Source organism: Lathamus discolor, chromosome 3, assembly GCF_037157495.1.
Source record: "Lathamus discolor isolate bLatDis1 chromosome 3, bLatDis1.hap1, whole genome shotgun sequence".
Lineage (NCBI taxonomy): Eukaryota > Metazoa > Chordata > Aves > Psittaciformes > Psittacidae > Lathamus > Lathamus discolor.
In genome coordinates this window covers 144,890,916-144,904,304 of record NC_088886.1, presented here as the reverse complement: position 1 = coordinate 144,904,304, position 13,389 = coordinate 144,890,916, and the positions used below count along the sequence as shown (strand labels likewise).

The 13,389-nt window shown below is 43.3% G+C and overlaps 1 protein-coding gene across 3 annotated transcripts in view; it reads right to left on the bottom strand.

The window, feature by feature from the left end:
• SLC18A2 (solute carrier family 18 member A2) overlaps nt 1–13,389 on the bottom strand; it is a 31,156-nt gene that overhangs the window by 3,914 nt on the left and 13,853 nt on the right. For 2 of the 3 annotated variants that reach the window (XM_065672355.1, XM_065672356.1), the window contains exons 6-14: nt 12,970–13,059; nt 12,812–12,855; nt 12,676–12,736; nt 7,036–7,131; nt 3,801–3,879; nt 3,511–3,562; nt 3,001–3,064; nt 1,008–1,127; nt 353–486 (exon numbers count right to left, since the gene is read on the bottom strand). In XM_065672355.1, coding sequence (XP_065528427.1) covers nt 353–486; nt 1,008–1,127; nt 3,001–3,064; nt 3,511–3,562; nt 3,801–3,879; nt 7,036–7,131; nt 12,676–12,736; nt 12,812–12,855; nt 12,970–13,059 — 740 coding nt within the window. The remainder of the gene's footprint in view (nt 1–352; nt 487–1,007; nt 1,128–3,000; nt 3,065–3,510; nt 3,563–3,800; nt 3,880–7,035; nt 7,132–12,675; nt 12,737–12,811; nt 12,856–12,969; nt 13,060–13,389) is intronic. The other variant, XM_065672357.1, reaches the window with a different exon arrangement.

The window sequence follows — 13,389 nt, the reverse complement described above, 5'->3', positions numbered from 1 at the left end:
GGTACACAAAGGAATAAAAGAAAATTGGTCAATACATTTCTGTCACTTCAAGGAAACCAAAAGTGCATTTTATCCTGAGTCCATTATGGTGTGTGCTGCTGCAGATCAGTGTCTGCTGGAGCCTGGTTTGTGATAATCTAATTTGGGACTTTGTAACATGCAACTAATAAAAAGCTTTTCTTTATACATGTTGGACATAAAAAGAAGGGGGAGTTCATTCTAAGGACAATGCATGAGGGTGCAAGAAAGTGCACTGGTCCCATTTTCAGGAAGTTAGAGGCAAAGAAGCAGACACAAGTTATTTTCTTTCGTTAAAATAAAACAGAACCCAAACCAACCATGTTGCACTTACCATTTTCTCCTCTTTGGCAGGTGGGCTTCGAAGGAAAAAACACAGGGGAGCGAAGAGGATATCCACAATCCCTATAATCGTCATGAGCCATGGAAACCCGATGGCCTTTGCAATGGCACCGCCAGCAGAGGGACCTTGTATAAATAAAACCCCTTTTCTGAGGATCCCTCAGACACAGCATTTGCAGCAGTCACTTTAAGCAACAGTGATTTTATACACAAAGCTCCTGCTTCACAAATTGGTTTGAGGAATGTAGAGACATGCTTGTAATTATAACATAAACCTTTCCTGGCTTCATACTTCATTGAGGAAGAGATGCTCTTGTGGTATTTGTACCATGCACTCAAGGAGGCAGTGGGGAGTTATTCCCCTCTCAGACTATTGAGAGCACAGCTGTGGTGGTAGTTTTAACTGCTCCAAAGGATATCCTATTTGCATTCAGTGCCTGAGACCTTCAAGCCTCTTACAGCTAATGAAGCTGAGCACTACATCACGGCAGAGGAGAAGAACAGATGCCAAACACGACTCCCTCTGCTTTCATTTCTTATAAAATATAAGAACCCCTGCTCATAAAGCCACTGGGACTCATACCTGGCATCACAGCATAATCACTCTTCTTAACTGTGCATTATAGGCAGGAAAAGTTTGGACTTACCTATGGCAAAGCCCATGCAGAAGGCAACATCAGCTATTGCATACACGCTGCCATAGACTGATACGTGACGCAGATCTACGAGGTAACCCATAATTGGCATCATGGAAGAATCCACCATTCCTGGTCAGGAGGGAAGGAAAAACACTTCAGGAAAATACCTCCTTTTTTTTTTTCCCCCTTTTAAATATTTTGGCCAACTATGTGCTACAAAGGCATGCAAAAGCAACTAAAAGATGCTTACTCTTAAGTAAGCAGAAAGATGTGTGTAAAAGTAGACTGTATTATCTATGTTTTTTATGGTATTTACTGTGTCTGATGTCATCTATGGACATGCATAGACATGTACATATGGCACATGTACAAATCTGCTGACCAGCCAAGTGCTAAAACCCAAAGCAGGTCCCCTCCAGCCTGTGTGCTCCAGCATAATAAGAGCTCACACATAACACTTGAAGGCTTGGGAAGTCTTATTTGCTGAACACAAATTTAAGCCTGTTTTTCCTTTTTTTTTTTAATATGAAAATATCTCTATAAATTCTCTTCCACAACAGGGAAGTCTGTGGGTTTTGGGCTTCATTTCTGAAAACCATATATACATTTCAGTAAGGCATTTGATACTGTCTCCCACAGCATCCTCATAGATAAGCTGAGGAAGTGTGGGCTTGACGATCAAGTAGTGAGGTGGATCGAGAACTGGTTGAAAGGAAGAAGGCAGAGAGTTGTGGTCAATGGCGCAGAATCTAGCTGGAGGTCTGTGACTAGTGGAGTTCCTCAGGGGTCGGTGCTGGGACCGGTGCTGTTTAATATTTTCATCAATGACCTGGATGAGGGAACTGAGTGCACCCTCAGCAAGTTTGCTGATGACACAAAACTGGGAGGAGTGGCTGACACACCAGAGGACTGTGCTGCCATTCAGCGAGACCTGGACAGGCTGGAGAGTTGGGCGGGGAGAAACTTGATGAAATTTAACAAGGGCAAGTGTAGAGTCTTGCATCTGGGGAAGAACAACCCCATGGACCAGTACAGGTTGGGGGTTGACCTGCTGGAAAGTAGTGAAGGGGAAAGGGACCTGGGGGTCCTGGTGGATAGGAGGATGACCATGAGCCAGCAATGTGCTCTTGTGGCCAAGAAGGCAAATGGCATCTTAGGGTGCATTAGAAAGGGAGTGGTTAGTAGGTCAAGAGAGGTTCTCCTCCCCCTCTACTCAGCCTTGGTGAGGCCGCATCTGGAATATTGCATCCAGTTCTGGGCCCCTCTGTTCAAGAAGGACAGGGAATTGCTTGAAGGAGTCCAGCGCAGAGCCACAAAGATGATTAAGGGAGTGGAACATCTCCCTTATGAGGAGAGGCTGAGGGAGCTGGGTCTCTTTAGCTTGCAGAAGAGGAGACTGAGGGGTGACCTCATCAATGTTTACAAATATGTAAAGGGTAGGTGTCAGGATGATGGAGCTAGGCTTTTTTCAGTGATATCCAGTGATAGGACAAGGGGCAATGGGTGTAAACTGGAACATAGGAAGTTCCACGTTAACATCAGGAAGAACTTCTTTACTGTAAGAGTGACAGAGCACTGGAACAGGCTGCCCAGGGGGGTTGTGGAGTCTCCTACACTGGAGATATTCAAGGCCCGCCTGGACAAGTTCCTGTGTGATGTACTGTAGGTTACCCTGCTCTTGCAGGGGGGTTGGACTAGATGATCTTTTTAGGTCCCTTCCAACCCTTGGGATTCTGTGATTCTGTGATTCATGGACATTCATTTGAAAGGTCTGTGTAGGTTGATGGAGCAATTCTAGGCACACTTCAGAATCCAGCTTAACAGCAGCCTGGCTTAAACTGCCCTTTAATCCTTCTTGCTCTACCTACCAGTTTGGGCTACAGCTCAGGCATCGCTATTGTCCGATCACAATGGCAACAAAACCAATTTCCTATGTAGTATCATATAAAAATCAAGTTTACGCAAAAACCAGACTGTAAGAAGTCATTGTAATTTTTCTTACCAATGGCAAATCCAACTCCAAAGTTCGGTGCTATGAGCCCATAGATGTTTTTAGCAAATGGTACCTATAAAGGAAATGTAGGCAGTTATGTCACACTGCACATGCTAATGGGATAGTTTTCTTCCAAGATATATTCTCCAAGAAGTTATGGCACACTTAGCATGGATGTGAGGGTCAGAGTCTGATACTTCCTCTGGGCTACCATTTCAGACAACTGTGCCATTAAATCACTGACACACTTACTATTAGAAGCAACACTAATACTGCTCACTACTCACACATTGTTAAGTGACAGCTCAAAAAAAGAAATCATCTTCTTTCAGAGCCATCCTTCCTTAGAATAATTGAAGCATTGAAACTTGAAAGCACTCAAAGCTCTGATCTGGAACCTATTAACTACGCATTGTTCAATAACATATCATAAAGCAAAATCTCATGGGGAAAGTACATATTTAAAGATGAACACACGAATACTTAGATGTTTTGAAAGGTGCATGATAATCTACTTACACATAAAATACTTATTCCCACGATTAACATCCCAAGTAAAGCACAAAGCCACCTAGGAAAGAAGAAACATCAGTTAGAGATCGGTGATACTGAGATGTTAGAGCTGATCCTGAATGCTTCAAAGCCATGTTTGAAGCGCCGAGTTACACAACCAAAGCAGCAAAATGTTCCAAAAATCAATTGTGTTACTACAGAACAAAGTGTAATAATGTCCTATCACCAAACTGCCCTGGAAAACACTGGAAATGGAACAGACTGGAAGATTATCAGTGTTTTTAAATTAAGCCTACCTTCCCATTTTGTGCGCGAGTATCCCGAAAAGATTAGTCCCAATAAGATAAGAGATACTAGCTGGAAGAAAAGCAACACCTGAAAAATATGAATGAGATGTTTTATCAGCAAGGATTTTAGTGAAGTGTTAGGAGAAACTAATAAATTCCAGACACTGCAATTTTGATCCGAGCACATCTAATAGAGCCTTTGTGCAGAGCACGAAGAATCAAATATCCGGTTCGTTGCAGCCCTCTCATGAAATCTAAAGGCATCTTCTATGAAATGTGGGAGTGACGTGACACCTCTGAAAAGAGTTTTTCAGCATCAGCTGCAAGAACTGGTATAGGAGAGGGGATGGAATAACAGAGAGCAGAAAGTTCATATCTAACTGCAATAAGCTTTGGGATAGGTCAAGGAAAGCGACTCTTTCATGGCTGTGTGGCTTATGGAGCATATGCTCAGCACATGCAGCAAGCCCACAAGTGTCAGGGGTGGATGAATCCCTCCCTGGAGTGGGGGGCAGCAGGGCTGCTGCTGTGGCTTGGCAAGTAATGTCCCCCTCTATGGCTGCGAATGCCACGAGGCCTTGTATTACAAGCGAGTTTGTAATGCCATGGTGTGAGTAGTGATTGAAGTCAAACATACATCAATAATGTAAAGGTGAAAAAAAACCCCAAACCACGGTTTTAACATTGTTTAGCCAATGCATTTACAGTGAAAGTTAATTAAAAATAGTTATTGGCATAAATTAAAGAATCTAGTTATCTGCAATGACGTACAGATAATGGCACCCAAATAAATCCATTCTGGCCCTGATGGGAGGGCACCCTCCCATCTCCCCACATCCACTTGGAAAATACTGTTGGGGCTAGCCGTTCTTTCTAGCCTTCAGGTTTCCACAGCAGCGACTGTACCTGGATTAGATGCTGGCTGTATGATGGACTGAAATAACTCTGCTTTAAAAGCCAGTTACAGTCTGTACCTGAGGATTCATCCTCTCCCTACACCTAAGTCACAGGGCAGGAACCCAGCCACAGGGAAGGTGTCAAAGGAAGATGTGCTAGTGGAGAGCACAGTGTGGCATTGCTTTAGCTGCATGGAGAGCACTAGGGAGAATGATGGAGGTGTGTGTGAGAGCAGGGAATGCCCTTGAGGAAAAGGTATTGTATGACAACTATTCAAAGGGGCAGAGCAACGAAGGTGCTTGTGCCTAATGCTGGATGCTTATGCAACAGTGTTGGACGGTTCATGTGTCTTGGCAGAAATAACACAGTATTTTTTTTTTCCCCTCGTTTTCCTGTTAAATTCCACATCATCCTAAGGAAAATAGAACTGTGACAGTCTGTCAAATTAGCGCGTGCCACAACAACTTCTATTTGGTCACCATTCACTCAGATAATTTAGATTTAGAAAGCAGCCGTGACATTAAAGTACACAATCCAACCCTTTCCTTAAAGTGTGTATGCTCCTCATCTTTCACCAAGGCAACATAGATTTTCTCATTTCCTGCCTATCCATCTTCCTTCTTATCTCTCCGATATTCATAAGTAAAAAAATCAAGAGGTCATTTTTAGCAGAGCAATATCCTGTGACTGAAATCCTTGTGGGCTACAAAAGTGATGCTGGGGAAGCATTTTCACCTGTGTAACCGCAGCTACTTCAGTCCTGCTTGGAGCTATCTGTAGCAAACGGTCACATAGAGTAGACCTTGACAGCTGGAAGAAAATAAAGAAATACACTACAAAGACTTGCAGGTTGCTGGGTAAGCTGTGGGATACTGAAGCAGACCCATCATTTTCTAAGTGAGCTTTATGCACAGCAACATTAATTGATTAAATCAAGGTTCTTTACACCTTCTTCAGATCGTGCTTAAGCAGCTGGGTCTCCAAATTGCATAAGACAACAATTTGCTTAGAACCCTGCAGTTAGAGGTATAATTTAAGAGGTTTAAGAACTTTAATTAATGCTGTCAAATCAGACAAAGTGTGATGGAGTCAATTACTTATATCTTTAAGGGGTAAAATTAGTCTTTATTTAAAATGGATCTTTTCCTTCCAAGAACCTCTATTCCACCAAGAGATTTGTAAACCTCATTTCCATTGCACCAGTCATATGAAACTCTTGCAAGGGAGGTAGAGAAGTCTTTCTCTTTATGAGGTTTAAAATACCTAAGTATGTGTGTTAATTCTGCTGCATTACCATGGAGTCATTACCATGTTCAATAGCGCAACAGCACATCAAGTGCTACCTATAGCCACCCTACATCTGAGTTGCATTAATTAGAACTAAGCTTTGTGCTTTCTATATGGTGTAGGACACCCACATGCACACAGAGTAGGGGTATTAGTCAAAGGCTAGCAGAACATCATTTTCAGGAAGGATTCTTATTCTCCTTGCAAATGCCATATATTGATATTAAAAAATACCCTCCTGAAATGCCACAGCACGGAACACTTCATTAACTTTATCACACAGATACATGTTGTGTTTGTAATGGGAACTCTTCCCTACAACCTATTAAAAAGGTAAACATCATTCAGATCTATGCAGAGGACCAACACTATGCCAAGCACCCCGCAAACAAGCCAGTTCACATCAGCGTGGTTTCCCAAGACTGTGTCCCTGTCACAGGTTATAAGGTGGTCCAAGTTAGGTCTCTCCCATTGCTCTTTATTGAATAGGATGACTCAGTAGCTACTGAAAGGGTATCAAATCCATCAAATTAGAGGGAAAGTGCTTCCCATGTCAATGGTGGCCACCTTTTAATTAAAGGCTATCCTTCTACCACGTTACCAGAAGCATCCCTGGAAGGGGTATGTGTTGGCATGAGCCACCGCACCAAACAGAGAGCACTGACTGCAGATCCCTGTGACTGCCTGCTCCTGGCAATTCAAAATAGGAGCTGAGGATGGATTCCTTCTGGGGAAACCCTCAAAAAAACAACACAAACACACTGTTTTGCTCTGCTGGGCTGCCTCTGTGGCTCACCAAGTGTCTGCCTGATGTGCTGCTGGGGCTCCCAAGGAAGCCTCTATTGCAGTAACATCGATCCCGTACCTATTTTTCTTACAGACCAATGTTTGCAATTGTAACACTGAAAATTTAAAGCTGGTAAAACCAAAATTACTACTCTGCAGCTTATAATTACAGCTAATATATAAGTTTATATAATAATATAACCATCATTAACAGGACTGGAACTGAGACAATCATTAGATAAAATAGAGATGCAAATAATATACTGTACTTTACCAAGCTGCCATTTCTTTGAACACATGGTCTCCATCATCCAGATGGGTAAAGCTGGTTCAAGCATAGCAATAGCCATGTTTGCAAAGCAGATTGATCCTTAGGGAAAGAAGGAGAAGGAAATAAAAGAGTAGCAATTATTTCATTTGACTATGAACAAAAAGCCATGCAAAAATGGATGCTTTTACATAAACATTGCACTTTTTACAGTTCTATTTGTTGTGCATTGGTTAGCGTTAAATAGAACAGAATGTAACATCGCTGAAGACTTCTATATATATTTCTATTCTCCTAGAAATTCTACCATAAAGGTTAAGCTACTTTCATAATGTGAAAGTTTGCAGTGAGCTTGATGATATTTAGAAAGTTCATGAGGTCTGACTGTTGTACAAATGATTAGCTAAAACCAGTCTTTTGGTCTTTATCTAGTCTCCTAGGGCAAAACCAGAGCCCTGTTGTGTAAAAGGCACCGGCTCTGACCCCATGCCTCCCTCATCTGAAACCAACCATCACGAGATGTGGAGTTCTTGATCCTAAAAATACCAAGAGACAACCACAGAGACGTCTCTCCCCTACAAAAAGGAATTCTGTGTTGAGATCCTTTTTGCCTGCAGCCAGTAAATCCATGCAGCAAAACATGGGTTTGGCTGAGCTTGCCCAACCCTATGAGTTTCAAATGCTTCCAAATCTCTTTTGAATCGCTGGACCTTTAGTCACCAGATGCAAAGGACAACAAGGGGTGGAAGTGCTGATTCAGTCTTGCCCCCAGCTCAGCTCTGCCCTTCGTCACTGCCTGCAGATCCAGACTCCAGTGGGTTTGTGACAAGTTCATCTATCCTCAGTTGCGCACTTGGGCTTTAGCGCAGGGGTTAGTAAATCCCATGGTATTTCTTTGGATTCAAGGTGTCTTTCCCACTTATTCAAAATAACCCGAGGCAGTCAAAGGCTAATGGAGAGCAACGGGACATGTCCCTTTTGCTAATCCCGTACAAAATGGCTTTGGAAGTCACTGCTACAAGTGACATCAAACCGGTGTTCCCACTTTTCTTCTTAATATATGCAACCTCTGAAATGTAGGAAAACATTCTGAACTCTCAGTCATTTACCATCCAGATTTTACTTTTCTTAGAGAAATTCTTCCAAGGGCAGAGAAACATTATTTCTCCTGGAACAAGTTTCTCATCATGCAGCTCAAACCAAAATGAGTACCGATGTCATTCTTTGCTCAAACCTGTCAGAATACATTAGACTGTATCCATAACTCCCAAAATGAACTTGGCTCCCTCCCTTCCTAGGGCAAGGAGCAACAGTTCAGCACTGCTTTACCCTAAAGAGGAAAGCTAACCTTTCCACTCCAGTGCAAGCTCCCACTAGCACAGTGCCTGTGAGGAGCCACGGTCAAACACCTCAGGGTTGCTCTCTTCCAAGCCAATATCAGCCATGCTCAAGCAGCTTCCTTGATGCTGGAAAACCACATTTCAGGCCACACAAAGCACAGCCAGAAGAAAGCAAGGCCATTCCAACAGAGACAGGTTAAATAGCAAAGGTCTTGTTCTACTCCTAACAAACAAAGATATGAGATGCAGGTGTGCATGCACACATGGGTGGCATCAACATCTTATTAGTTCAGGCAGCATCACCAGAACTTAGCAAAGTACTCAGGCATATGGTGGCAAAGGTACTTCAGATCTTTATAGGATGTACCCCAAGAGAAAAGTGAGAGCCTGAACTGGTACAGAATCCCAAGGGTTGGAAGGGACCTAAAAAGATCATCTAGTCCAACCCCCCCGCAAGAGCAGGGTAACCTACAGTACATCACACAGGAACTTGTCCAGGCGGGCCTTGAATATCTCCAGTGTAGGAGACTCCACAACCCCCCTGGGCAGCCTGTTCCAGTGCTCTGTCACTCTTACAGTAAAGAAGTTCTTCCTGATGTTAACGTGGAACTTCCTATGCTCCAGTTTACACCCATTGCCCCTTGTCCTATCACTGGATATCACTGAAAAAAGCCTAGCTCCATCATCCTGACACCTACCCTTCACATATTTGTAAACATTGATGAGGTCACCCCTCAGTCTCCTCTTCTGCAAGCTAAAGAGACCCAGCTCCCTCAGCCTCTCCTCATAAGGGAGATGTTCCACTCCCTTAATCATCTTTGTGGCTCTGCGCTGGACTCCTTCAAGCAATTCCCTGTCCTTCTTGAACAGAGGGGCCCAGAACTGGATGCAATATTCCAGATGCGGCCTCACCAAGGCTGAGTAGAGGGGGAGGAGAACCTCTCTTGACCTACTAACCACTCCCTTTCTAATGCACCCTAAGATGCCATTTGCCTTCTTGGCCACAAGAGCACATTGCTGGCTCATGGTCATCCTCCTATCCACCAGGACCCCCAGGTCCCTTTCCCCTTCGCTACTTTCCAGCAGGTCAACCCCCAACCTGTACTGGTACATGGGGTTGTTCTTCCCCAGATGCAAGACTCTACACTTGCCCTTGTTAAATTTCATCAAGTTTCTCCCCTGAAAACTCAGAGCAAAGTCCAGTGAAGGCCAACTTACCTTAGCAAAGCTTCCCCAAAAGAAGATTATATTGGGTTTTCTTTCCCTCTGTCTTGCATGGAGCTGACCTCTTTTTAAAGGGTGATCTCTCAAGTGCATAAACCCCACATCATTTCTTCTTTAAATTAGGTTAAATGTCCTGTGTTGGCCAGAAGGTGCAAAGTTGCAACCTTCCAGCTGGATCCTATCTCTGTAGCTGAGAACCCACTTAGCTTTTGACAGAGTGACATAGGCATCACTGGTATCTCCCTGTGAGAAGGCATTACTCAGTGCAAAGCTGTCACACACCTTCTCAAGATCCCACGTGCTCACTATGATGTCTGTCTCAACTCTGGGGTTTGGATCTGGTAGTTTCAACTAATGTGTTTTTTGCCTTGCAATAGCTATATGTAAAAGGTATCCAGCCATTTGGATAAGCCATAGGGACTACAATATACAGGGAGTGAATGAGAGCACTGGCCTCCTGTCTGTTGTGACAGTCAACATTATTAACTCATAAAAAATGGTTTTATCAAGGGAAAAAAATTCCACTTTCAGAAAGAAGAGAGAGGAACTCCATGCTTCAGTTCAAGACACCTTGTGTTCAAGAGTAATATCATGCTATAGATAAGCCAAATTGGTCAGAAAGTGCTTGTACTTTGAGAATACAAACAATTATGACTCAAGTGCATGACGCACGCTCAGGAGATTGAATCTGAATTCGTACCATGAAATTAGTGCACCTAAATCGAGAGTGCAAGAAACGCTGAAACTGCCATGGCCATTTGCAGCGTGCCTAAAGTGTCCTTGGATTTAACAGCGGTTAACAAGTCAGCCCACTAGAGATGCAGTCAATTTTTAATGAGGAAGTTAACTGCCTTAAAAGCCATTCAGAGCCTCTAATCTTCCGGAGCAGTACAAACCCGGTGGGACTTACAGCCTTCTCCTCTCTAATCACTGTATCTGAACATCATACACAGTGTGCGACATCCACATTCACAGCATCCTTGTGAAGTAGAATACATATTATCCTGGCTTAGATATGAAGAGATGTGGCATGGTGCCTCAGCTGTATGCCCCAAGTTGTCAGAGCACAGAGCTAACTCTGCCATCCCGAACAACTGCTTACCCACCCTTCCCTGTTAGGATCAGGATCGAGTTCCCATCTTAGAAAATAAAGTAAGGAAAATACCAGACTCCTCAGGGTAAGAGAGAACGAATGAAACTTTCCTACTCTTTTCACTGTTAAAAAGCAGCAGCTTCAGAACTAAAGCAATTAACATTTAAGCAGTATATTCCTGGAGCATCAAGAAAGCTGCATCTGGATTAATGTGCTCTCATAAGCCAGATAAAAGGCTGAATTTATATTCGGCATTTGGTGTTCATGTCTGACAAAATCATATTTGGTTTGTAAGGGAAATAAAACAGGAGGAGGAGAGGCTGAAGTTAGAGAACATCAGTATCATCCATACTGCGAAAGCACTCAGCAGTCTCCATCCTGCAAGGCAGAGACCCTGGATGCTGCACCTAACCCCACTGATAACCCATGGGAGGGACCTTCTCATATCCTAAGAGCTGATGCCTGGTAGGAGCAGGAGGGATCAGAACACAGAGAGTCTTCATGTTTTTATCTTCTGTACATCCTTCCTTTCCCTGCCTCCTGTTGAGTCCAGCTGCACTGGATTGAAGATGGGAAAGGAAGACAGGAGGCACTGGGAACGCCTGCAAGAATGGGTAGGGAAACAAGAGGCAAAAAGAGCCAGGGAAGTAAAGGTAAAGTCTCTGACACACACTGCCCTGGTTCCAGGCTACCCATCCCTGAGTCTTCGTTATCACTTTGGGTATCTGAGACTGCTCAGCCCTGCTTTAGATAGCCCCGAAGCCACAGCTGAAACAACTTCAGAGAAGAGAAGAGCTGCATGAATTGAATGCCATGTAAATGTGTTAGAAAATTGGAACAAAGTCTGCCCTGCTCTTAGCATACATGGCACATGGTTAAAATAGTGGGATCCATGTTCCTTGGTACCTTTTCGCTTCCGTGGCCAAGGCCAAGCTTGACAGGAGTAGCTAAGTCTTCGTCAAGAAAAGTACCCCTTAAAATCAGTCCGCTTGTCGTATTTCATGGTGTAAACCAAGTTCTGTCACAGATTAGACATTGGCAGGGATCAGATACCTAGAAAATAATGTTAGATGAACCTCACCTTGCAGCACCTGCTTTAACCACTGCAAGAGCCAAGGTACCAGATTAGATGAGTGATAGATCCAATCTGTCATGACAGGTACTGTTCTTTGCTACTCTTTTCCCTCAAACACTTCTATTCTATGGAAAGGTCTTCTAATGCTCCAAGAAGTCCTCAAACAAAAGTGTTTGTATAACTTCAGTCACAGCTTGGCCAAGTGTCTAGTGGCAGGGTTAGGGTTCTTTCCCCAAGATTAAGATCAATTCCCTAAGATCACCAAGAAAGAGAGAACCCAAGAAATGCTCGGAAGAACTGCTGGATAGCAGGTTAGGTCTAAGAAATGTAACAGTGAAAATAATCATCTAAGTGTTTTATCAATGTTAAGAAGGGCCAGACTTCATTACAGACTTCAGAATAAACATGCAACAAAATGCAACACAAAAAGGCAAACTTCCCTTGAGACAGAACAACTTATCAGACGAACAATACATGCAATACCAAACGCCATTCCCCATTCAACCTAGACCTTTTCTGAAATAGAATCCAGCTCTAGAGACCAAACTCACTCCCTTTCTTCAAATGGAAACAAAAGTTCAGTGTTATTCCCTATGCCTGCCTGTGATATGCTGGGAAACCCTCCTCTAAAGCCTTCATCCTATCCACTTGCCTCATAGGAAGTTTCATGGCCACATCTCATTGCTTTGGCAAACAGCTTCAAGTCATTCCTGTCCTCTCAGCTGGAAATACACTCACATTTTAAGCTTTCTGCCTATTACATGCATACATATACTAGTATATTCATCCTATATTTCCAACAGGTTCTTTGAGCTTCATGTAAATGAGGCCAGCAATGACAATATTGTTAAACCAGCTTAACCTGAGGCATTCCAGGTATAACACCAATGGTTTAAACAAAAAGGATCTGGTACCTGCTGCAATAATGATGTACGGGTCCTTCAAAAGTGTCAGTAACGGCGTGCCCTTCTGACTCTATGAAACAAAAGCTTGGGATTAGGAAAGGCAAAGTGTCATCCATTGCCTAGAGGGTTTTACCTTGATACTTACTTCTGCTTGTGCTCTGGATGGCTGCAGAACAAATAATTGAACAGCTGTGAAAAGAAATCAATACTGTAACATTTCTTGGGGTTTAGACAGTAAGGGTTTAGACAGTAACGTGAAAGGGATGTGCTGCATGGTAATATTGACTCTCTGTATTTACTGACCTCCATCTAACAGAGCTAGCGCTGCCAGCACCAGGAAAGGAGAACTCTTCCCCACAAACTCATACATGACGCTCCCAAAAGGTGGACCCACTGCCAGGGGGAAAGAAAGGACACAGCTGTGAAGCCACATCTCTGAACAGACATCCTCTACAAGTGGCTGGGCATCCTGCTATTGGTGTTCAGTGACCAAAGCGCTCACAAAGCTCACTGATCATGACAATAACCATATTCTTCACTCCCAAAGCACTCTTCCATGTAAACAGACCCCATACGTCTCAGAGATTATTGCCTGTCGTATGTATCTACATAAGAAATATGCTGCTGTGGGAAATACTATTAGTAACATGCACCATGAATCTAATGTGGAGACAGCACCATAACATTACACTCAGTGAAAGGCTGGGGGGTGGTTTTGCTTGC